Raw genomic sequence first — 24123 nt, 5'->3', positions numbered from 1 at the left:
GGAAATCTGTAGTCTGGCATAATTCTTTTAAAAAATACATAGTAATAAGAGTCATAAAATGTTTATATTAAATTCTAACCCAGTAATTACATCCCTAAGAGTCAAGTCTAGGAAATTTAAAAGAAGGAAAAGGCTATACAAAGAAGTTCATTTTATTACTTACAATAAGAAACTCAGTAACAGGCAAAATGCTCAAAATTAGAAAACTACAGCAGGTCCTCAAATAACATCTTTATGTTCAGTGTAATTTCATTATAACATTGAAGAAAAAAAATCAATTCCTGGCCAATGCCACTGTCACTCACTAATTTACCAGAAATTGGTTAATTATCTAGTTTTTATTACTCTTTCTTAAATGTATGTTTAGCTCCAATTTTCTCAGTGTTTAATATCAGAAGTGTTTGGGGTCTTCATTTTAAAAGTCTGATGATGTTTTTGTGACCAGAAATATGCTGGTTAAAAAATAAGGAACTCAACTCTTGTTTATATCAGCCTGTAGTAAAACTGGGTTCATTATACATTGCTTCACTTGAGAGTTACAGTGCAAGAAGCTATTGATAATGTTAAATGAGGACTTACTGTACTCAGCAAACTATGGACAACTTGATGGAACAGCAGACGACTATTAAAACAATAAAGAACAGAGGTATGGAACAGACAATTTTGGGAAAAGAGCAGAATACTAAACTTTTTGTATATCTTGATTATAAATACTTACTTTTAATGTGAAATATGGATAATCATAAAGCCAAAGTATATGAAAATAAAAAGTTAAAAACATAAAAACTGTGAGTCTGCTAATATCTTTACAGAATTTTGTATTCACCAAGCAAACTCAAGACGCTAGGTAATTTCTTACCACCATGGCTGTATCTCTGGTTTCCTCCAATCCTTCCTCCAGATCACTTAGAGGCTCGAGGTCCAGATCCTTTTCTTTTTCTTTTTCTATTAGTTCTTTTACTTTTTTCCTCCTATTTTTGCCACTCCCATATACACCAATGTCAGTCCGGGGGCTCAGCACCTACAAAAATAAAACCACCATTATAAACTCTGGTTTTCAAAAAATCTTAGAAGTGAAAATAATAAAGGAACCATTTATTGACCATTCAACCATGTCCGAGGCACTTTCTTAAGGACTTTATACACATGATCTAATTCATTCCTCACAACAACCCTATGTAGTAGGTATTAGTATCTACATTTTATAAACAAGAGAAACTGAGACTCAGAAAGGAAATAACTTGCCCAAGGACACAGGGTTACCAATTAAGGAGTCCATTCTCAAACCTGAAAAGACCTTATTCCAAAGCCTTTGCTCTTAACTACTATGTTCAACTTCTCAAGATCAAAGGCACGATGAGTATACAAATTTGTGCTTCGGAGAAAAAAGATCATTCAACGATAGGCTGGACGTGGTGGTTCACACCTGTAATCCCAGCACTTTGGGAGACTGAGGCGGACGGATCACTTGAGCTCAAAGGAGTTCGAGACCAGCCCAGGCAACATGACGAAATATCATCTCCACCAAAAATACAAAAAATTAGCCACGCATGGTGGTGCATGCCGGTAGTCCTAGACACTTGGGAGGGTGAGGTGAAGGGATCACTTGAGCCCAGGAGGCAACAGCTGCAGTGGGCTGAGATCACACCACTGCACTCCAGTCTGGGCAACAGGGCAAGACTCTGTCTCAAAAAAACAAAAGAAAACAAAACTGTTTCAATGACTAGAGTCCAGTAACAAGCCAAGGCCGACTGACTGCTTTTTCCAGGGACAGCACAAGATTAACTGGAAATGAATTTGCCCAAGACTCCAGATTTCAAGTCAACATCTGATATCACCTAGTAAGAATCACTTGTATAATGGTCATCAGATAAACTGAAAATAACCCTCACCAATACTATTACTACTTAAATTATCAGTGGCTTCTGAGAGTGCTGAAGTTCAGGAGAGTGTTGAAGTTCAAGTACCTGTAACAACGTATGGCTGGAATTCTTCTTAAGAAAGGTCCGCCCCGTCCGTTCTCTCCACGCCCGCGCTGCTGCTACCTGCGATTCCACTTGCGGCAGAGCTTCAAGGCGCACAGGGATAGGGCGTCCTTTCGCAGACAAGCTCTCAAGCTGCTCCAAATAAGCGTAGTTGCTGCCACTCTGAAAAACCAAAGTCGATTCTCACAATCTGAGTTCTCTTATGGGGTCTGGCAATATACTGTTGCAAGACCTTACAAAGTTTAGTGTTAGTTCTTTTATGAAATACTATTCTTTGCATGGAATTCCATCTCTTGAATTCATATAACTTCCAATGTTCTATTTTTTAAAGTTTGTGTAAATTATTTTTTTAATGAACATGTCATCAATGATTTTATTTACTAATTAATGAGAGAACCACAGATATAAAAATCAGTTCAAAGGACAATCTAAAGCACAGACATATATAAATGCAGTTAGCAGGCCAGGCATGGTGGCTCACACCTGTAATTTCAGCACTTTGGGAGGCTGAGACAGGCAGATCACTTGAGGTCAGGAGCTTGAGACCAGCCTGGCCAACATGGTGAAACCCTGTCTCTACTAAAAATACAAAAATTAGCCAGGCGTGGTGGCGCACGCCTGTAATCCCAGCTACTCAAGACGTTGAGGCAAGAGAATTGCTTGAACACGGGAGGCGGAGGTTGCAGTGAGCTGAGATCGTGTCACTGCACTCCAGCCTGGGCAACCCAGTGAGATTCTGTCTCAAAAATAGATAAATAAACAAATAAACAGGAATCAGAAAACGCATTTACTAATAGATAGAAATATATGCTTAATATAGAGGAAAACTGAATCATCTTTTTCTACAATGTGAAAATCAACTATACCATTCCACACAAATTTCACTGCTTTTCTGTGGACATACTTCATTTGCATTGCTATCTTCTTCTTTTTAAACAACTGACAGGTGTCAAATAGGCTGGCCAAAGAAAATCTAAGGCACACACCCCTAGAATCAGATAATCCTGGAGAGTTCACTAGACAACATCCAGTATTCCACTGAAAGGATACCTAGATATCTTTTTGCCAATTTCAAAGTCTTTCATAATTTTTCGAACAACTAAAAGCAGTATATCAATTCTGGTAACCACCTCCATTTTAAGTTACACAAACAGAAATAAGAATAAATATTTTCCTTCCAAGTTCACAATGTTTCAACTTTCCATGTAATGAAATCATTATTGTTTACAGAACATCTATACTGTATTCCAGTATAAGGATATTCCCCAAATATTAACAGATACATTTGCCTATAAACTCAATTTTGAAAGAACACTGAACCATGGAGAAAAATAAATAGGCAAGAAGCCTATGAATTTTTGGCTGAGTGCAGTGGCTCATGCCTGTAATCCCAGCACTTTGGGAGGCTGAGGCAGGTGGACACTTGAGGCCAGGAGTTCAAGACCAACCTGGTCAACATGGCAAAACCTTGTCTCTACTAAAAATACAAAAATTACCCAGGCACAGTGGTGCACACCTGTAATCCCAGCTACCTGGGAAGCTGAGGCACAAGAATAGCTTGAACCCAGGAGGAGGAGGTTGCAGTGAGCTGAGATCCAGCCTGGGCAAGAGAATGAGACTCTGCCTCAAAAAAACAGAAAAAATCTATGCATTTTTAAAGGGGGTAAGGAAGTGGCTCTAGTCCTAGAAGATATTAAAATGATATAATTAAACTACTACAATACCAAGATAGGACCAGATAACTAAATGGAATAGAAAACAAGCTCATATCAAGATACGATATTTACTATTATTCTTTCTCGTGCCCAATTATAGCCATTTGACTAGAGAACACCTTCTGGCTAAGCCTAGACATAGGCTGCTCCCAGGCCATGCAGCCTAAAGAAAAGTCTGTCAAATAACAAAACCTGTCCACTTACTTAGAGCCTACAAGTCACTGAAGGGAAGAGCCTGGTAGAGAGACAGCCCTTTGAAATTACAGAGGAAACACATGATAGCTACCTACACTTGTTGACTTCGTCCTTCAATTATAAATAAAACAGCCAATTAAAGATTCTCAGACATCTGAAGACAACAACTACTGCCGGAGCCAGGTCAAAGACTCACCAAACATAGAAGCTGTCCAGATAAAAACAGAAATAATTCAAAAAAACAGAAACGAAACACTGGCAGCTAAGCAGGTCCCAGAAAAACTCAACAGAAAAGAAAGTAAAAGGGAAGTCATTAGAACTTGACACCCAGGCCAGGAACCGTGGCTCACACCTGTCATCCCAGCACTTTGGAAGGTCAAGGCAGGCGGATCACCTGAGGTCAGGAGTTCAAGACCAGCCTGGCCAACATGGTGAAATCCCATCTCTCCTAAAAATACAAAAATCAGCTGGGCCTGGTGGCGCGTGCCTGTAATCCCAGCTACTTGAGAAGCTAGGGCAGGAGAATTGCTTGAATCCAGGAGGTAGAAGTTGCAGTGAGCCAAGATCACACCACCACTGCACTCCAGCCTGAGCGACACAGGGAGACTCTGTCTCGAAAAACAAAAAAAAGAACTTGACACCCAGAATATGTTCCTTTTGGGGGCAGCAGTTTAGTGGAAGTTGGTTTTCTTTTTGAGTATAGGTCTATAATTAAGAGTGTTTAGGCCGGGCGCGGTGGCTCAAGCCTGTAATCCCAGCACTTTGGGAGGCCGAGACGGGCGGATCACAAGGTCAGGAGATCGAGACCATCCTGGCTAACACGGTGAAACCCCGTCTCTACTAAAAATACAAAAACTAGCCGGGCGAGGTGGCGGGCGCCTGTAGTCCCAGCTACTCGGGAGGCTGAGGCAGGAGAATGGCGTAAACCCGGGAGGCGGAGCTTGCAGTGAGCTGAGATCCGGCCACTGCGCTCCAGCCTGGGCGACAGAGCGAGACTCCGTCTCAAAAAAAAAAAAGAGTGTTTATACACTTAACACTGTAAGTGGTGCTTAACGGTTTTTATGATTCAAGTATACTTTTTTCTCTATCTAGCACTTACCTCATTCTGTTTTAAATTACAGATGTGTAAAATATGTCTCTCTAACTAGAAAATATGTATTTGGAAGACTCTAGTTTTATACCCTATTTTATACTGTAAGTCCTATTTTTACACCCTTCCCTTACATGCCTGCTCCCAAATACCTAGAATAGTAGCAAGAGTGCTGTGGTGCTCAGTACACGTTAATTTCATTTTCTTTTTCTGCCTCTAATTTTAAAAGTAATTCATTGTGGTGCTCAGTGAACGTTAATTTCATTTTCTTTTTCTGCCTCTAATTTTAAAAGTAATTCATTGTGGTGCTCAGTAAATGTTAATCTCATTTTCTTTTTCTGCCTCTAATTTTAAAAGTAATTCATTGTGGTGCTCAGTAAATGTTAATCTCATTTTCTTTTTCTGCCTCTAATTTTAAAAGTAATTCATTGTGGTGCTCAGTAAATGTTAATCTCATTTTCTTTTTCTGCCTCTAATTTTAAAAGTAATTCATTGTGGTGCTCAGTAAATGTTAATTTCATTTTCTTTTTCTACCTCTAATTTTAAAAGTTTACTCATGCACATGGAAAAAAATTTGAAGAATACAGTAGGTAACAAATTCCCTATTGCTAAAGAGTTAAATAACTAATTCTATCATCTTTCATAGCAGGGAGTCAATAAAAACAAGCAATATTTAAGTAGGTAATAATTATTCTAAATTATAAAATCAGACAAAAGAGTAAGTGAACTTGACTAGAATTATTTTATAGATGCTCCTCAACTTACAACAGGGTTATGTCCCCATCGTAAGTTGAAAATGCATTTAATAAAATTAACATACTAACACGCCGGGCGCGGTGGCTCAAGCCTGTAATCCCAGCACTTTGGGAGGCCGAGACGGGCGGATCACAAGGTCAGGAGATCGAGACCATCCTGGCTAATACGGTGAAACCCCGTCTCTACTAAAAAATACAAAAAACTAGCCGGGCAACGAGGCGGGCGCCTGTAGTCCCAGCTACTCGGGAGGCTGAGACAGGAGAATGGCCTGAACCCGGGAGGCGGAGCTTGCAGTGAGCTGAGAGCCGGCCACTGCACTCCAGCCTAGGAGGCAGAGCAAGACTCCGTCTCAAAAAAAAAAAAAAAAAAAAAATACTAACACAGCTTAGCCTACCCTACCTTAAAGGTGCTCAGAACCCTTCCATCGGCATGACCGACGGAGCTGTGGCTCAATGCTGCTGCCCAGCATCGTGAGAGACAGTGTCACACCACACATTGCTAGCCTGGCAAAAGTTCAAAATTCAAAATTCGAAACACATTTTCTACTCAATGCATATCACTTTCGCACCATCATGAAGTCAAAAAATCACAAGTCGATCTAAGTTAGGGATCATTTGAATTAAGATTATTCTATTCTAAAGAATTAATAGTTTAAAAATGAATCCGTGAAACAGGCGTTACCTGATAGGTGGGATAATCCAAAAGCCTTCTTACCTGAATAGCTTCCACTTTAGCTGTCCATTCTCGAGCCTTTTGTAAGGCTTCTTTCAAGGACAACACATTGGGTAGAAAGGCTGGAATGTTCTTGGCTTCATTGACAATGCTTTCTAAACTTGCCACACTGTGCCGTGGTCTAAAAGAACAATAAAAACAGAGTAGGATGCATGAGAAATCAACATTTAAATAACATTTCAGAATGCTTAGATAACTTTCATTTACATGATTTCACCGAATTCTTACCACAATCCTATAAGGGAGGCAAAGCAGCTAGTATCTTTCTTTTCCATCTTATAGATAAGAAAATGTATAAACATAAGTTTATAATAAAATAAAACATAAATATTTTATGGATAAGAAAACTTTAACTCAAAGAGAAGTTATTTTCCTCAGTCATTTAGCATAATAAACGACACATCTGAAATACCGATTCAGAATGAGGGTCAGATCCATGATCCTTTCACTATACTAGACTGCCTCTATTCTACTTCTCTACAGTACCTGAAATTGTCAGAGATGCACATTTGATAGCAATGTAGAAAACAAGAGACTAGAAATCCATTAATGTTGACAAGGTACATTTACTTAAACTACATTCATGAACATTAGTTACACAAAGATGAACAAAGCATAGACCTTATCCTCAATGAATCACAATACAAGATAAGAATTATGTTTCTACTGGGAACTAAAACCAAATTACTATAAACTCACTGTTATGGGAGGCAGTGATTAATTCTGCCCAGGAAAGCTGAGAAAGGCTTTGAAGTAGGCCTTAAATTAGTATGATTCTGTCAAAACGAAAAGTTAAAGAAGTTAAACCAGGAATACAATGAACAAAGGCATGGAAAAACACTTAAAAGGCAGGTCATAGTTCAGTTTGCAATTAGGGGGTGATGTGGAGAACTGGAGGCAGGGAACGGGTGGAAAAAGAGTGGGACAGGAAAAGGGAATTTGGCAGGAAGAAAGATCCAGAGTCCTGAGAGCCATGGACTTCATCGTGTAAAGCAATGGGAAGCTACTGAGGTAGAAATCGTTCATCATCCACGAATCCTACTATGTGTTAGGCACTGTTTTAGGTACTGGAAATTGCTCATGAGCAAGAACGACAGTCCTTGCCTCATGAAACCTTTATTTATTTTTTGAGTCTCGCTGTCACCCAGGCTGAAGTGCAATGGCGCAATCTCAGCTCACTACACCCTCTGCCTCCTTGGTTCAAACGATTCTCATGCCTCAGCCTCCCAAGCAGCTGGGACTACAGGCATGTGCCACCTTGCCCAGCTAATTTTTTTGTATTTTTAGTAGAGACAGGGTTTCACCATGTTGGCCAGGCTGGTCTCGAACTTCTGGGCTCAAGCAATCCACCCTCCTCAGCCTCCCAAAATGCTGGGATTACAGATGTGAGCCACTGTGCCCAGCCTCATGAAGTTTTTTAATTTTATGAAGATTATTAATAAGGAGTTTATGATGCACTGTGAGAACTGTAATGATAAATGAAAGTAAAGGTGCTATTGGAATACATAGTAGGAGAACCTAATCGACCTGGTGGGTAAAGAAGACTTCCCAAAAGTGATGTCTAAGCTTTCTCATCCTTTCTGAATAAGGCTTAATCAGGAAAGCTGGGGCCAGGGGCAGGAGAGGGTTGGTAGCGGTACACCACAGGAGATGGCCTGAAAATAAGAGTGCTCTACAGGAGAATAAAATACACATGCACAAAGATGCAGAGAAAGAACATAGATGTTTGAGGAACTGGGAAGAAAAATCACAATGTTTGGAACATAGGATACAAGAGGAAGAATGGCAAGAGGTAAGACTAGATATGTAATTAAGCAAGAGGCTAGATGACAGATGGCCTTACAAATCAGGTTAGAGAATCTGGACTTCATCCTGAGGGCAACAGAAAACTAGAGGATTTAATAAGGGAGTGAAAGTTACACCTGTGTTTTAACAACGTCCTAGTGGCAGTATAGAGAATGAATTAGAGAGGGCTAAGGCCAGACAGAACCTGCTGCTGTGATCTAGGCTAGCTATGACAGCAGCCTGAGTGGAATGAGAGAAAAAGAAGGAATAATCCTACAAGATTCTTTTCAAAACAGCAGACAGAATGATATATCCAAAGTACTAAGACAAAACAATTGTCAACCAGTAATTTTACACCTAATGCAAAAAAGTCCTTCAAGCATGAGGGTAAAAGGCTGGGCACAGTGGCTCATGCCTGTAATCCCAGCACTGTGGGAGGCTGGGGCGGGCGGATTGCTTGAGGTCAGGAGCTCAAGACAAGCCTGGCCAACATGGTGAAACCCCGTCTCTACAAAAAATTTAAAAATTAGCTGGTCATGGTGGGTATGCACCTATAATCCCAGCTACTCGGGAGGCTGAGGCATGAGAATAGATTGAGCCTTGGGCAGTGGAGGTTGCCATGAGCCAAAATGGCACCATTGCACACCCCAGCCTGGGCAACAAAGCAAGTCTCTGTCTCAAAAAAGAGGGTGGGGAGGGGGTTTGAAAAAGAATGAGTATAGCATAAATCCATGTGCAGACTTAAAAAAAAAAAGAATGAAAGTGAGAAGCACTGGGGAAATATAATCAGCACAACTGAGTTTGAGGATAAAGAAGAAGGGAGGAGTCAAAGCTAACTACCAAAGTACCCGCTTGTTCAAATGAGTGAAAGATGGTATCATTTAAAGAATAAAGAAACAAAGGAGGAGGATATGGGAAGACATTAATGAGTCCAATTTTGGATACAGGGAATTTCAGGTATCTGTGAGACATCCCCTGGAATTATCTAACAGGCAGATGATATTTATGAAAGAAATCTATATTATAAATGAAGATTTAGGAGTTACTCAGTATAAAGAAGGCAAACGGAGCCAAGAAATTAAATTTCCAGAGAGACTGTACAGAGTGAGAAAAGAAAGGTATCTATGCCAGAATCTTGAGGAAAACCATTATTTTAGATGTAGAGTGAAGGCCAAAGGCAAAGAAAGAATCTCAAGAAAATAATGGTAAGTAGTTAATAACCAATACTAAGAGATCAAGAAGATTAAGGATGGGTTTCAGAAAGATAATTCTGACAGAAATTAGAAAAGAGTCTAACTCCCACTATTCCCACCAACCACATAATCCTCTATTTCTTTACCAGTTTTACTTTTTTCATGACAGTAATTATTTGAAATTCATTCATTTATCTCTCTCTCTACTAGAACGGTAGCTCCATGAAAGCAGAGATCTTTGTGTGTCTTGTTCACTACTGTCTACATAGCATTTAGAAATAGTACCTGGCGGGGAGGGGGGAGGGGGGAGGGATTGCATTGGGAGTTATACCTGATATAAATGACGAATTGATGGGTGCTGACGAGTTGATGGGTGCAGCACACCAACATGGCACAAGTATACATATGGAACAAACCTGCACGTTATGCACATGTACCCTAGAACTTAAAAAGTATAATAATAAAAAAATAAATAAATAAATAAAATTTTTAAAAAGTAGTACTGTACTGTCCACTAGAAATATAATAGGAACCACATATGTAATTCTTAATTTTCTGAATTTTAGCAACATTAAAAATAAAGAGCAAGTCAAATTAAAAAAAAAAAAAAAAAAAAAAGAAATAGTACCTGGCATGGAGTAGGTTCTCCATCAATACTTACCAAACTCAAATATCAAGGGGAAATACAAGAGGACTACAACCAGGTCAGTGACAATGGATTTGAAAGAGAGACATGAAAGACATTTTGGAGACAACATCAGGACCTGGTGGCTGATTAAATACAGGAGACCAGGAAAACAAAGTGTCTAACTATTATTACCAACGAAATCTCACTTGGTAGCCTACTACCAGTTGTATCAGGTATCATCAAAATCATAGTTTTACATTCCAAAGTTATTTAGCTTTGTCCACTTAATATGTTCCCACCTCCTGGAACTGTCATTAATCTGAAGACACTGAGTAATATGAATAGTTCAAACAGGAAAAGCAATGAATAAATTTTAGTATGTATTCTGCATGTCATCTGGATAGCAAAATATCCAGTGTACATAGAGGCTTCTCAGAGTTGTGCTCATTAAATCACCTAAAGATTCTCTTATCAAAATGTATCCAAAGTTAAGTGGCTAGCAAAGTAGTTAAGTACACAGAGATATTGAAATGAAGTGGAAGATGCTTTAAATTTCAGTTGTATCACTCAGTAACTACGTGATCACTCTATGCACTCGTTTCCTCATCCTCACAAGAGAAATTATATAAATATTAATCTTAGCTGCTAGAGAAATGCTTTCACAAAGACCACCACCATTAATCATCACCCAAATTTGCTGATATACAGTCAGATATAAACACTTTATTTAAATCTCATTAAGTCCAATGGGGTGCTGATGCTAATACAGCCACTCAACACTCTCCTCTCCCAATACTTTTCAGCATAAATCCTCCACTCCAGGGAAACTCACTTATTTTCTGCCACCTGAACACACCCTAAATATTCCTTAAACTCAGTTTCTGACATTTCTCTTACCTTCCTTCCACTTCAATCCTACTCATTCCTCAAGGCTCTACCTAAGTTCTTATTTTTCTCTGAAGCTTCTCTATTGACCACCCAAGCTCACCATGATCTTCCCCCTCTGAATCCCTGTAACATTTTTCCGTACCTTTCGGTTAACATTCATAACATCCTACAATGAGCTTTACACTTCTTACTTCCTAACTATCATATCACTAAGTATAGGCTCTAAACAAAACACTACTTTGTATAACATGAAGTACCTAACAAAGTACTCTGCATGATAGTCTGCACATATTTGAAACTGTCTACATGTAGCCCCATTTGATAACTTAGCAACTGGCCAGGGAAGGCACAAAACATTTAATTAAATATTTAATGTCATCACAATAAACCAGTTGTTGGAGCCAGACACAGGAGAACCCACTCCCTAGCACTGCCACTCCATTCGTGGGTCCAGACACAATGAGGAGCTCTGAGAGCTGAAGAAGGTGTAGACTGTGGGCATTCGTGCCCAGCAAGAAACTCTCCAGCTTGCCTGTGCCCACTGCCACCCACCTGCACCTCTCCAGGAGCTGCCTGCCAAGCAGGGAAAGAGGAGAATCTCCCCATTTCCTTCAGGCCCTGGATCATCAGGAAATGCCTTTCCCACCTACACAACTTAACCAATGCTACTTACACATTAAAATCCTAAAGGCAAAAAAAAAAAAAAACAAGCCATTTAATGAAATAAGCCTTTAAGCTCCTTCTCCCATTCTACCTTCTGACTTAGTTGTTAAAGAGGCAACAGTCACCAAAATGTGTTCACCTTGCCTGTAGGCAGACCTTAGCCTTTTCTTCCCATCGTTCAGAGACTGTAAGGAGCTCCTGCAGTTCAGCCATTGCTTTCTCCACAGCGTGGTGGGGTGCCAACCCTACCCCAGAATCTATCAGTTTCTTCATGACATCCAAAGTGACTTGCTGTGGATCTGATAAGGTCAGCCTTACTTCGTCCAGCCACCGAGCCTGTTGCAGCTCTTGCTTCAGTCGTGGTAATTCAGGGAGTTCCACATACAGACTAGAGCCCATATCTATCAACATTTGGAGTTTGGAAGAATCTGGGGTTTCATCCATCATGGCCTCCTGAGCACGTTCATGAAACTCTTCCACATCATCTAGCAGATTCTGAAAAGGTCAAAAGAAATAAAAATTCGAAAAACAAATTTAAAAGATACAAAAGAGTATGAACTAGACATAGTCAAGGCACACTATCAATTCTAGACTCTTATAATCTCACCATCATAACACCAAATATTCAGATATGATAGTTAAAGTAATAAATATGCTTTTGTGTAATTACTTCTAGCTATACTCCTACTTTTAAAATATAGTTGATTCATTCAATAAATATTTAATGACTCCTGATTTAGATGCCGGCACTTTTCCAGGCACACAGTATTAAAGAAGACATAAAAAGTCCTTGTCTTCAGAGAACATACTTTTTTTATTTTTTTTGAGATGGAGTCTCACTCTGTCTCCCAGGCTGGAGTGCAGTGGCACGATCTCGACTCACTGCAAGCTCCGCCTCCCGGGTTCATGCCATTTTCCTGCCTCAGCCTCCCAAGTAGCTACGACTACAGATGTCTGCCACCACGCCCAGCTAATTTTTTGTATTTTTAGTAGAGACGGGGTTTCACCATGTTAGCGAGGATGGTCTCAATCTCCTGACCTCATGATCCGCCCGCTCAGCCTCCCAAGTGCTGGCATTACAGGTGAGAGCCACCGTGCCCGGCCCAGAGAACATATATTCTAATGCAGGTGACCAGACAGTGAACACACGAATAAAATGTTTCAGTTAGTGTCAAGTGCTCTGAAAATAGGGCAGCACAACAGAGAATGACCAGAGCGGGCAGAGGCATATTACTTAGCAATGTCATGGTAGTCACAGAAGGCAAACTGAAACTAAATTGAGGGTTGGGGAGGAACTACAAGAGGGTCTGAATGAAGAACAGTTAGGGCAGGGTAAATAATAATTGCAAACGCTTTTAAAGAAGAATGGGCTTGGTGTGTTGCTACAAGTGGACGATGGAGAAATGTGGTTAAAAAATAAGCAGAGGTCAGACTACACAGTATCTTCTAGGTTACAATGGGTTTGAATTTCATTCAAATGGCTTTGGGGAACCACTGGAGAATTTTAACCACAGGGAAATGATGTGATTTGATTTCAAGTTTAGATTATCATTCTGGTTACCAAACAAAAACTAAAATGTCAGACGAGCAGAAGAAGAGAAAGCAGCTGAAAGCCTGTTGCAGTAATCCAAGGGGTACATTCCAGTGGTGTAGAGCATAGTTTAGGCAACGGAGAGGACAATAAATGGTTTGCTTTGGGATATATTTTGGAGGTAACAGCAGCCAGCACTTGTTTAAATATTGAACACGGGGAATAAGGGAAATAAAGAAATCAAGGAGTTTGATTCATTTGGTTCATTAAACAGCTTAAGGCCAGGTGTGGTGGCTCACGTCTGTAATCCCAGCACTTTGGGAGGCCAAAGCAAGTGGACTGCTTGAGCTCACGAGTTTTGAGACCAGCCTGGGTAAAATGGTGGAACCTTGTCTCTACAAAACATACAAAAATTAGCCAGGTGTGGTGTGTGCACCTGTAGTACCAGCAACTTGGGAGGCTGAAGTGGGAGGATTGCTTGAGTCTGGGAAGCCGAAGTTACAGTGAGCTGAGACCATACCACCGTACTGCAGCCTGGGTGACAGAGCCAGACCCTGTCTCAAAAAAAAGAAAAAAAAAAAAAAGAAAAGAAAAAAAGCCTTTAATATGCCTTTTAGTCCACCAAAAGGAAATCCAGAGTATACAGCTGGACATACAAGTCTGTGGGGGAAAAAGGCATCCAGGGCTGGAGATGTGGGACTGAATCAACAGGATATAGGTGATATTTAAAGTCACTGGGCAAATAAGGTATCAGAAGTGGGGGCACCTGAAGAAAAGGCCGAGACTCCTCATATACTCCAATACTTGAGAAGTCAAGTCAAAGAGAAAACAAGCAGCAAGGAAGACTTAAGAGAAGAACTGCCAATGAGCTAAGAAAAAACCCAGAAAGTGTGATGTCACAGACGCTTAAAGAACAGCATTCAAGAAAGAGTAGTCTATCAAAATGCTCTTATGAAATGGAATAAGACAAGAACACAACTGACCCTAGATTTCACAAGTTGATAACCTCGATAAAAACTATTTTAGGCCGGGAACGGTGGCTCATGCCTGTAATCCCAGCACTCTGGGAGGCCGAGGTGGGTGGATCACCTGAGGTCAGGAGTTTGAAACCAGACTGCCAACATGGTGAAACCCCGTCTCTACTAAAAATACAAAAATTAACTGGGCATAGTGGCCCATTCCTGTAATCCCAGCTACTGGGGAGAATCACTTGAACCCAGGAGGCAGAGCTTGCAGTGAGCCAAGATCGCGCCACTGCACTCCAGCCCGGGCGACAGAGCGAGACTCCCTTTTCAAAAACAAAAACTAAAAACACTATTTTAGACCCCTACCCACCCCCAAAACACAAAAACACCCCAAACTATCAAAAGATCATTAACTATGGAGATTAATATATTTAATACATACTTTGAAGATTTTACATATTCATTAAGCCATCAGGGTGCTGGTAATTTCAGAGCTCTGCATTTTTAAAAGCTCGTGTATTAATAACACTGATACATGCAGATTACTTTAACTAATTTCTTGCATCTCAATTACACCTATGTTAAATGGGTGTTCTGAACTAAAATTAATATAGAAAAAAATAATTCTTTATCAGCCTTACAGAATTTTAAATGGGGAATAACGGCTAAGAACAAAACCAAAAAATTGCCTATTAAAGAACCTCAAGTAGCAGCATATAGTGAGAGAAAAAAAAAAAATAGAGCAAAAAACTAGTTTAGAGATACCATTCTGTGAAACCCAGAACAGGAGACTACGTCACAAAGGACATTACCCAAAAAAAGGATGTAATACTCCACCTTCACTTGCCGAGCTTGGCTGATGACACACGGAAGACTAAAAAGTTGTTGGACAAAGGCCTTCAATTCTTCCACTGTCAGTTTCGTCCGAGTCCTCCCACTATCTGGGCTCTGTCTGATGTGAAATAATATTGAGATATAAGTAAGAAAAAATCAGTCATTCTGGTATCAAAAGGGCTCCTATTCTCTTCAGAATTCAAACCTAAGCAATCCTAGAATCCCCGTGTTTGAGGGATTACACTGCAATGGTGACCACTTCAAAACAGTTTTTAAGTTCTTCAGTTAATGACTCAAAGATTCAACTCTCCAAGTTACAGTTCCTTCGATCTACAAGTATTAAACATTTCAAACATTACATAAATTCCTCATAGTTGGAATATTAAGTTCATTGATAAAACTTAACCCTGTATCTTAAGAAGGTTAAAATGTGAAAGAAGAGCCTTTAACTTGCCTTAGGTTACAATGAATCCTCTGAAAGTGTTCCAAAATTTTGTGTGTGTATGATTTTTCTAAGAGGGTTCCTAAACTTTTACCAGGTTCTCCAAGTGGGGTCACTGGCCCAATGACAAGCTAAGAGCCGTTGATCAATGTCTCTAAGAAAAGTTATCTAACAAAATGGTAAATAAACAATTTACAAGGTAATTTAAAAACCCAATATGAATTGCTATAGAAAAGCCATTCAGACAAAAGAAATGTGCTGGAATTACAACAACACATTTAAATACCACAGAAAATTTAATACTTAGGAATTACATCATATCAAGGGTGCATACTTCTATGCTTCTTAACAACCTCCTCTGCATCCATCAAGGTTACCCTTTGCTGCCACCTGCCTTCGGCCTATAGTTTCCATTTATTCATTTACAAATATTTATTGCACAACTATGTGCCAGGCATTGTTCTAAGCACAAGAAATATGACAATGAAAAAAAAATTCCTGATATTCTAGTCTTGTGTACATTCTAGTGGGAGATGGGGAAGAGAAGACAGATAATAATTAAAATAAGTAGATTAGTATATTAGCAGGTGATGACACTAGGAGAAAAACAAAGCATGAAAGAAGGGTAAAAGGACTGTAATTTTATAAAGGCTTGTCAGAAAAGCCCTCGCCAACAAAGTGACATTTGAAAACAAAGGCTTCAAAGAGGTAGGTAATGGAACAAGCCACCTGGATATGGTGGGAAGGGAAGTCCAAGCAGAGTAAAGAGAGAGCATGAAGTCCTAAGCAAAAAAGTACCCGCTATGTATGAAGAACAGCAAGAGAAAGAACACTGCAGGCGGGAGCAAGAAAGAAGGGAGAATAGTAGGAGATAAAACTGGAGCATTACTGGGAGCAAGAGACACGGCCACAAGAGGTCCAAGACAATGTAGGGCTTCACAGGCCAGACAAAACTTTGGTTTTTACTCTGAAAGAAAGAGGACAACAGTAATTAAACTCTTCTTAGGTTTACCTGTGTTTCTGCTTTTTGCTCAGAAGCAGCTGAGCCACAGAAGCACAGGTCTCAGCTTCTTTTACAGCATCCCTGAGTTTTCGAAAGAGATCATTCTCTGGGTATTTTCTATCCTCAGCATCTTCCAGCATGACTCGCAATTCAATCAAATCTGTAAAAATAAATAAAGAGCCATATACAATGACCACAGACACAAAAAGCCATTCTAAAATCTTCACCAACCTCACTCAAGTGAGTCCCCAACCTACTAGTAGAAACATAATAATCAGTAGAAACAAACAGCTGTGAAAATCTCACCAACACAATAAAAGCTAACAACCAGGTGCTCATTTATAATCCTTATAGACAGTTTCTCTCAGGTAAATAAATTTCTCTTTCCAAAGAAGCCTTCAGTGTTAGTCTTACTGGTAATATGGGTTCCCAACATATATAATAAATTTACTGCAAGTTAGATGTCCGGCCCATTTTTAGTCAGTTTTTTCATTTCAAAGAAGATTCTCAAATAGAAAATTTCGTCTATATTCAACCAACCTATTAATCTCAAATCTCATAGGAAGCCTAGGATTTTTCTTTTACGGAAGGAAAAAACATAAAACTAAACAAAGCCTCTTTTACAGTGACAATCAATTCAGCATATGTATACGAAAGAAGGAAATTTAACCTTTTTTGTGGTTGAAGTTAGCAGACAATGCTTCTGTAACACGACTGACCCAAGTGTCATAGGACTGTGCCCTGACTTTTACACCATATAGCAGAGAAGGGAGGTCTTCTAACGGGTAGCGATATCTACAAAAAGAAAACACAAACACACACAGAAATAAAAACCTCAAAAACCAACAATAACTTAAAAATAAAGTTTTAAGTATAACCGGCTTAAGGAGAATACAATGGCCAAGGGAATGGGATCTTCGTTCACATGAAGAGAAAAATCAAACCAGCCCACCGTTTTTAATGCAAGGAGACAAGGAACATGTGAAATCAACTGATAAAGAAACTAATTTCAGCTGCCAAGTTTAGGGCCAACTTTAAAGGACTGGTCTTCAAGCCTCAAAGTAGACAGAGAAGTTGAGAAGTCCAGAGTAAAGGAGTAAAGGAAGGGAGTAAGTAAAAATAACATTAAGACTTGGTTTTAAAAAAAGGTCATGGAAGTTTCACAAAATACTTTTGGATACCTAAGACATTTCTTCTGCATGGGGCAGGGGCACAGATCAGTTGGATGGTAGAGACATACAAGCCGCTCAGGATTACAGGAACATGTGAGAGCAGAGAGAAAACATGTGGTTCTGCATGCTGAACACTGCCGCTCATCATCAGGAACAAGCTCAAACACTTCTTCTTCTGACATCAGGACACCCTGAAATATAATTTATTGCACTAGATCAAGTCTTTCTAGTCTTTAAAACATCAAAAAACTTAAGTTACTACATTTTTTTCCACAGACAAATCTCTGACTTAAAGGTATAAACATGAAAGGTACGATGGCACAACATCGAAATGCTTCCTAAAAGTGATCATCGTTGTTTTTCAATGGGCAAGATTAAAGTTTGGTATCTAAGGATGCACATTTGAGCAACAAAACTACAAAGAACGTGGGCTGGTTGCAGTGGCTCATGGCTATAATCCCAGCACTTTAGGAGGCCGAGGTGGAAGGATTGCTTGAAGATAGGGATTTGAGGCCAGCCAGGGCAACAAAGTCAGCATCCCTACACAAACATGTTTAAACATTACCCAGGCATGGTGGTTCATGCCTGCAATCCCAGCTACTCAGGAGGCTGAGGAGAGAAGATCATTTGAGGCCAGGCTGCAGTGAGCTGGGACAGTACTGCTGTACTCCAACCCCAGCCAACACAGCAAGACCCTGTCTCTAAAAAAAAGAAACGTGATTACCACAAAAGTCAAGACAGTTTTTTGACAGAAGGGAAGAAAATTGTAATTGGGAGGCATTCTGGGGGTGGCTGGCCCCAAACTCCCAATTATATCCTTGAGCAAAATAAATTAGTAATCTATTATCCAAAAGTAACAGTGACATATACAAACATATGTAAGGACAAAGAAGTATAAAGTAACTTGTACAAATCAAAATAAAGTATCAGCATGACATCAAAAAGAAAGTTAAGACAAATTCAGTATGCCAAGAATATAAGAGTGGGCAGGGTGCAGTGGGTCACGCCTGTAATCTCACATTCTGGGAGGCTAAGCCGGGCCGATCACCTGAGGTCAGGAGTTTGAGACCAGCCTGGCCAATATGGCGACACTTCGTCTCTACTAAAAATACAAAAACTAGCCGGGCGTGGTGGCGGGCGCCTGTAGTCCCAGCTACTCAGGAGGCTGAGGCAGGAGAATCGCTTGAGCCTGGGAGGTGAAGGTTGCAGTGAGCTGAGATTGCACCACTGCACTCCAGCCCGGGTGATAGAACAAGACTCCATCTCAAAAAAAAAAAAAAAAAAAAAAAAGGGATTATAAGAGCATATGAAATGCATTTTACCAAAGACCTCCATTTATTATATAACTTTACAGTTTCTGCTTACTTGATGGAGCAAGTTACTTGGAAACACAATTCTGCAAGAAGAGCAAACTTTCTTCATTTAAACAAGGTGGGAACCTGATAATTTATTCACTGGCATGCACAGTTCTGGTTTTTCATTATACATTGTTTTTGATACCAGTTTAATTTAGATGTCTGCTGGCCATATTCTCCTATCTTTCCATTTTCTCATACTGGCATTTAGTATTTTCTTTAAAAATTATTTTAACATAAAAAGAGTTTCAAAATGCACTGCACATACTTCTTAGTTTATAAGAATTTAGCTTCAGAACAACTAGCAATGCTGTTCTCAAGGGAATGCTAAGGTGGCAACTGAGAAAGTTCTGGTTGCTTCAAGAAATTTTATAGTTTCCCAAACTGTACTCCAAGGATCACAGATCCTAAAAGATACTCTGGGGAAAATAATTTTTTCTTGTTCCAGGTGCGGAGGCTCACACCTGTAATCTCAGCACTTTGGGAGGCTGAGGTGGGAGGACTACTTGAGCCAACGAGTTCAAGACCAGCCTGGGCAACATAGGAAGACAATGTCTCTACCAAAAAAAAAAAAAAAAATAGGGAAAAACATTTCTTTGGATGAACTTCACAGATGAACAATGAACACCAGCATATTCAAGAATCAGATGTTCTGCAGTAAAGATCTCATTTATCTTTCTTTTTGGCCTATATATGTTTTTATTAATTTTTACCATTAATTTTCCTATACCTTTTAAGTAATTTTAAAATCCTAAAAACTGGAAAAGTATATATTTCACATTATTTTAGGTCCGCCTATTTTTTGTACCCCAACTAGAATTCATTGTTCTTTTACTTTCCAGTCTTAAATGAAGCTAACATCAATATTTTAAATATATCCATTTACCTTTTCTTAGCCTGCCATTTTCAAAACGTTGTTAGCCACAGAACTTTTCCTTATAATACCTTCTAAAATATTACAAAGCTTATATTCCTGAGAATATACTTTAGAAAACCATAAATAAAGCCGGGTGCGGTGGCTCAAGCCTGTAATCCCAGCACTTTGGGAGGCCGAGACGGGCGGATCACAAGGTCAAGAGATCGAGACCATCCTGGCTAATACGGTGAAACCCTGTCTCTACTAAAAAAATACAAAAAACTAGCCAGGAGAGGTGGCGGGCGCCTATAGTCCCAGCTACTCGGGAGGCTGAGGCAGGAGAATGGCGTAAACCCGGGAGGCGGAGCTTGCAGTGAGCTGAGATCCGGCCATTGCACTCCAGCCTGGGCAACAGAGCGAGACTCCGTCTCAAAAAAAAAAAAAAGAAAAAAAGAAAAAAGAAAACCATAAATAAGGAGAAAATGGAGAGAAGAAAAAAGCCAGAAATACAAATTAAAAGCTACTTGAGGCCAAGCGCAGTGGCTCATGCCTGTAATCCCAGCACTTTGGGGGGCCAAGGTGGGCAAATCACTTGAGGCCAGGTGTTCCAGACCAGCCTGGCCAACATGGTGAAACCCCATTTTCTACTAAAAATACAGAAAATTAGCCAGGCGTGGTAGTGCGCACCTCTGGTCCCAGCTACTGGGGAGGTTGAGGCAGGAGAATCACTTGAACCCGGGAGACAGAGGGTGCAGTGAGCCAAGGCTGCGCTACTGCACTCTACGCTGGGTGACAGAGCGAGACTCCGTCTCAAAAAAACAAAAACCAAAAAAGGCTATCTGAAATAAGCCAGATGAGAAAATGAGGGAATGGAACAGGATGGTGTAGCAGTAAGGAAAAAAGGGGGCAGGAGAGAATGATGAGAAACAGTGCTAAAGAAAAACTTAAAACTAGGTAACAGGCCAGGTGCAGTAGCTCACACCTATAATCCCACTACTTTGGGAGGCTGAGGTGGGTAGATCACCTGAGGTCAGGAGTTCGAGACCAGCTCGGCCAACATGGTGAAACCTTGTCTGTACTAAAAATAAAAAAATTAGCCAGGTGTGGTGGCACACGCTTGTAACCCTAACTACTCAGGAGGTTGACACAGAATTGCTTGAACCTGAGAGGTGGAGACAGCAGGTGAGCCGATATCGCGCCACTGCACTCCAACCTGGGCAACAGAGTGAGACTCTTTCTCAAATAAATAAATAAATAAAACAAAAAACTAGGTAACAGATAACTATGAAGGAAACGAGGCCAGGTGTGGTGACTCACGCCTGTAATCCCAGCATTTTGGGAGGCTGAGGAGGGCAGATAACCTGAGGTCAGGAGTTCAAGACTAACCCAGCCAACATGGTGAAACCCTGTCCCTACTAAAAATACAAAAATTAGCTGGGCAAGGTGGTGAACGCCTGTAATCCCAGCTACTCGGGAGGGTAAGGCAGGAGATTCGCTCGAACCCAGGGGGCGGAGGTTGCAGTAAGCTGAGATCGTGCCACTGCACTCCAGCCTGGGTGGCAGAGTACAATTCCATCTCAAAAAAAAAAAGGAAACGTATGAGTCAAGATCACACTAAGTTTTTACATGGTGGTCCTGGCGCTTACTAAGATGAGGCAATTAGGAAAGAAAGTAGTTTATGAAGGGTGGACAGGAAGGAGATTTTCTATTTCAGATGCTGAAACTGAGTGATAAAAATCTAAATAGAAATGTGCAATACACATGTTGGAAACACAGATTACAAATGAGTGGCTGGACACAGCCTCTTTCAAAGTGACAATAATTCCTGTGTGTAACGTAACAGGAGGAAACTTTAAGAAGTGAGAACTGAAACCACAAGGTAATAGCTGACAGACTGAAGACCCTTAGATGAGCATTCCAAGATAAACAGCACAAAATAACAACAATAAACAGTCAAAGGCTGCACCCTGCACACATTGTTGAGGATATAAGGAGAAAGAACTAGAAATGATGGGCAAATATAATCAAAGAGACTGAAAAAACAGTAGAGTAAATGTTAGGGAAAGAAACCAAAGCACCAATATATAGTGCAACAAAGAGCTCACCGGGGTGGAAGACACAGAAAGAAACCACTGGATTCTGGCCGGGCGCGGTGGCTCACGCCTGTAATCCCAGCACTTTGGGAGGTCGAGGTGGGAGGATGATGAGGTCAGGAGATGGAGACCATCCTGGCTAACACGGTGAAACCCCGTCTCTACTAAAAATACAAAAAATTAGCCAGGCTTGGCGCCTGTAGCCCCAGCTACTCAGGAGGCTGAGGTAGGAGAATGGTGTGAACCCGGGAGGCGGAGCTTGCAGTGAGCCAACATCGCCCCACTGCACTCCAGCCTGGGCGACAGAGTGAGACTCTGTCTCCAAAAAAAAAAAAGAAACCACTGGATTTTGCAATAAAGTGTGTCACTGGTGAACTCTGAGACTTTCAAAAGTATGATGGGAACAGAATGACAATGATAATGAAAGGATAAAGAGGACATAAGACTGCTGACCACAGGAAAACCACTTAAGATTTTCAGTAAAAGGTAAAATGAAAACTTTTCTTAAAATAGGAAAGACAAGTTCATAATGCAAAGTAAGGGCAGGGATAAGTAACTGGAACAAGGGCACAGGTGGAAGGTATGTTTAAAGGGTCTACAGAGAAATTTGATCAAAGTATCACAAAGAAACATGGTAGAGGATCAGGAGACGGGGCATTCAAATTATCAAAGAGCAAGGAAAATAATGCCCCATTCAGGTTAAATCTGAAATACTGAGGACATATCACGAAATCGTATTTCATGAGTCTCCACCAATGTACTTAAAATTTCAAAATTCAAAAGAAAGACTCTAGGCAATGAGAAAAGGAATCCCATTTTAAATAAATATATAATCAAAATAAGACTTTTAAGAATACAAGTATAGGCCAGGCACAGTGGTTCACACCTGTAATCCCAACACTTTGGGAGGCCAAGGTAGGTGGATCACTTGAGGTCAGGAGCTCAGTATCAGCCTGGCCAACATAGTGAAACCCCATCTCTACTAAAAATACAAAACTGGCTAGAGAAGGTGGTGCATGACTGTAATCCCAGCCAGTTGGGAGGCTGAGGCAGGAGAACTGCTGAACCTGGAAGGCTGAGGCTGCAGTGAGCCAAGATCATGCCACGGCACTCCAGCCTGAGCAACACAGTGAGACTCCGTCTCAAAAACAACAACAAAAAAAGAATACAAGCTCAAAGTGGGAATATCAAATAATGAAATACCACTATAACCTTATCACAATGTCTAAAGTTGAAAAGACTATACCAAACGTTGGTAAGGACAGAAGGCAACTGAAACTTCTTACACACCGCTGGTGGAAATGTAAAATGGTATAACCACTTTGGAATACAGCTTCACAGTTTTTTAGAAAATATTACACATACAGCTGGGTGAGGTGGCTCACACCTGTAATCCCAGCACTTTGCGAGGCTGAGGCAGGCGGATCACCTGAGGTCAGGAGTTCGAGACCAGCCTGCCAACATGAAGAAACCCCCTTTCTACTAAAAATACAAAAATTAGCTGGGCACGGTGGCGCACGCCTGTAATCCCAGCTACTCGGGAGGCTGAGGCAGGAGAATCACTTTAATCCAGGAGGCGGAGGTTGCGGTGAGCTGAGATTAAGCCATTGCACTCCAGCCTGGGCAATAAGAGCAAAACTCCATCTCAAAAAAAAAAAAAAATTACACATACACATACTATATGATCCAAGCATTCCACGCCTAGTATTTACCCAAGATAAATAAAAGCATATGTCCATCAAAAGGCTGTACACAAATGTTCAGAGCAATTTAATTTCTAACAGCCAAAAAATGTTAACAATCCAAATGTTCACCCACAAGTGAAAGGATAAACAAATTGCGGTACACCTATTCAAAGGAAAACCAGTGTGCAATAAAAAGGAATAAAGTATTGGTACATGCAACAATATGGATGAGTCTCAAAGTAATTATGCTGAATGAAAGAAATCAGACACAAAAGGACAACTTGTATGGTTTGATTTGAATAAAATTCTCCAAAAAAATAAGCAAAGAAAGAATAGTGGTTTCTGGGGTTTGGGGGCAAGAGGAGAAGGTGATGGTGCAGGATGGCCAGGTGTGGTGGCTCATGCCTGTAATCCCTACACTTCAGGAGGCCAAGGCAGGAGGACTGCTTGAAGCCAGTAGTTTGAGAGCAGCCTAGGTAACAAAGCAAGACTCCACCACTACAAAAAATCTAAAAAATTAGACGGACATGGTAACACGCACCTGCAGTCCCAACTAC

At 40.4% G+C, this 24123-nt stretch overlaps 1 protein-coding gene across 1 annotated transcript in view; it reads right to left on the bottom strand.

The window, feature by feature from the left end:
• The window catches only part of KDM5A (lysine demethylase 5A), a 96451-nt gene that overhangs the window by 25634 nt on the left and 46694 nt on the right, over positions 1 to 24123 (bottom strand). The window contains exons 15-22 of the mRNA XM_033223333.1: positions 17587 to 17768; positions 17076 to 17200; positions 16415 to 16565; positions 14964 to 15078; positions 11770 to 12125; positions 6456 to 6594; positions 1968 to 2147; positions 860 to 1021 (exon numbers count right to left, since the gene is read on the bottom strand). Of these exons, the coding sequence (XP_033079224.1) occupies positions 860 to 1021; positions 1968 to 2147; positions 6456 to 6594; positions 11770 to 12125; positions 14964 to 15078; positions 16415 to 16565; positions 17076 to 17200; positions 17587 to 17768 (1410 nt within the window). The remainder of the gene's footprint in view (positions 1 to 859; positions 1022 to 1967; positions 2148 to 6455; positions 6595 to 11769; positions 12126 to 14963; positions 15079 to 16414; positions 16566 to 17075; positions 17201 to 17586; positions 17769 to 24123) is intronic.

The sequence above is a fragment of the Trachypithecus francoisi genome, unplaced genomic scaffold (genome assembly GCF_009764315.1).
Source record: "Trachypithecus francoisi isolate TF-2019V2 unplaced genomic scaffold, Tfra_2.0 Lachesis_group11, whole genome shotgun sequence".
Lineage (NCBI taxonomy): Eukaryota > Metazoa > Chordata > Mammalia > Primates > Cercopithecidae > Trachypithecus > Trachypithecus francoisi.
The sequence above is the reverse complement of the archived record's forward strand: the minus strand, read 5'-3'. Positions and strand labels throughout refer to the sequence as shown.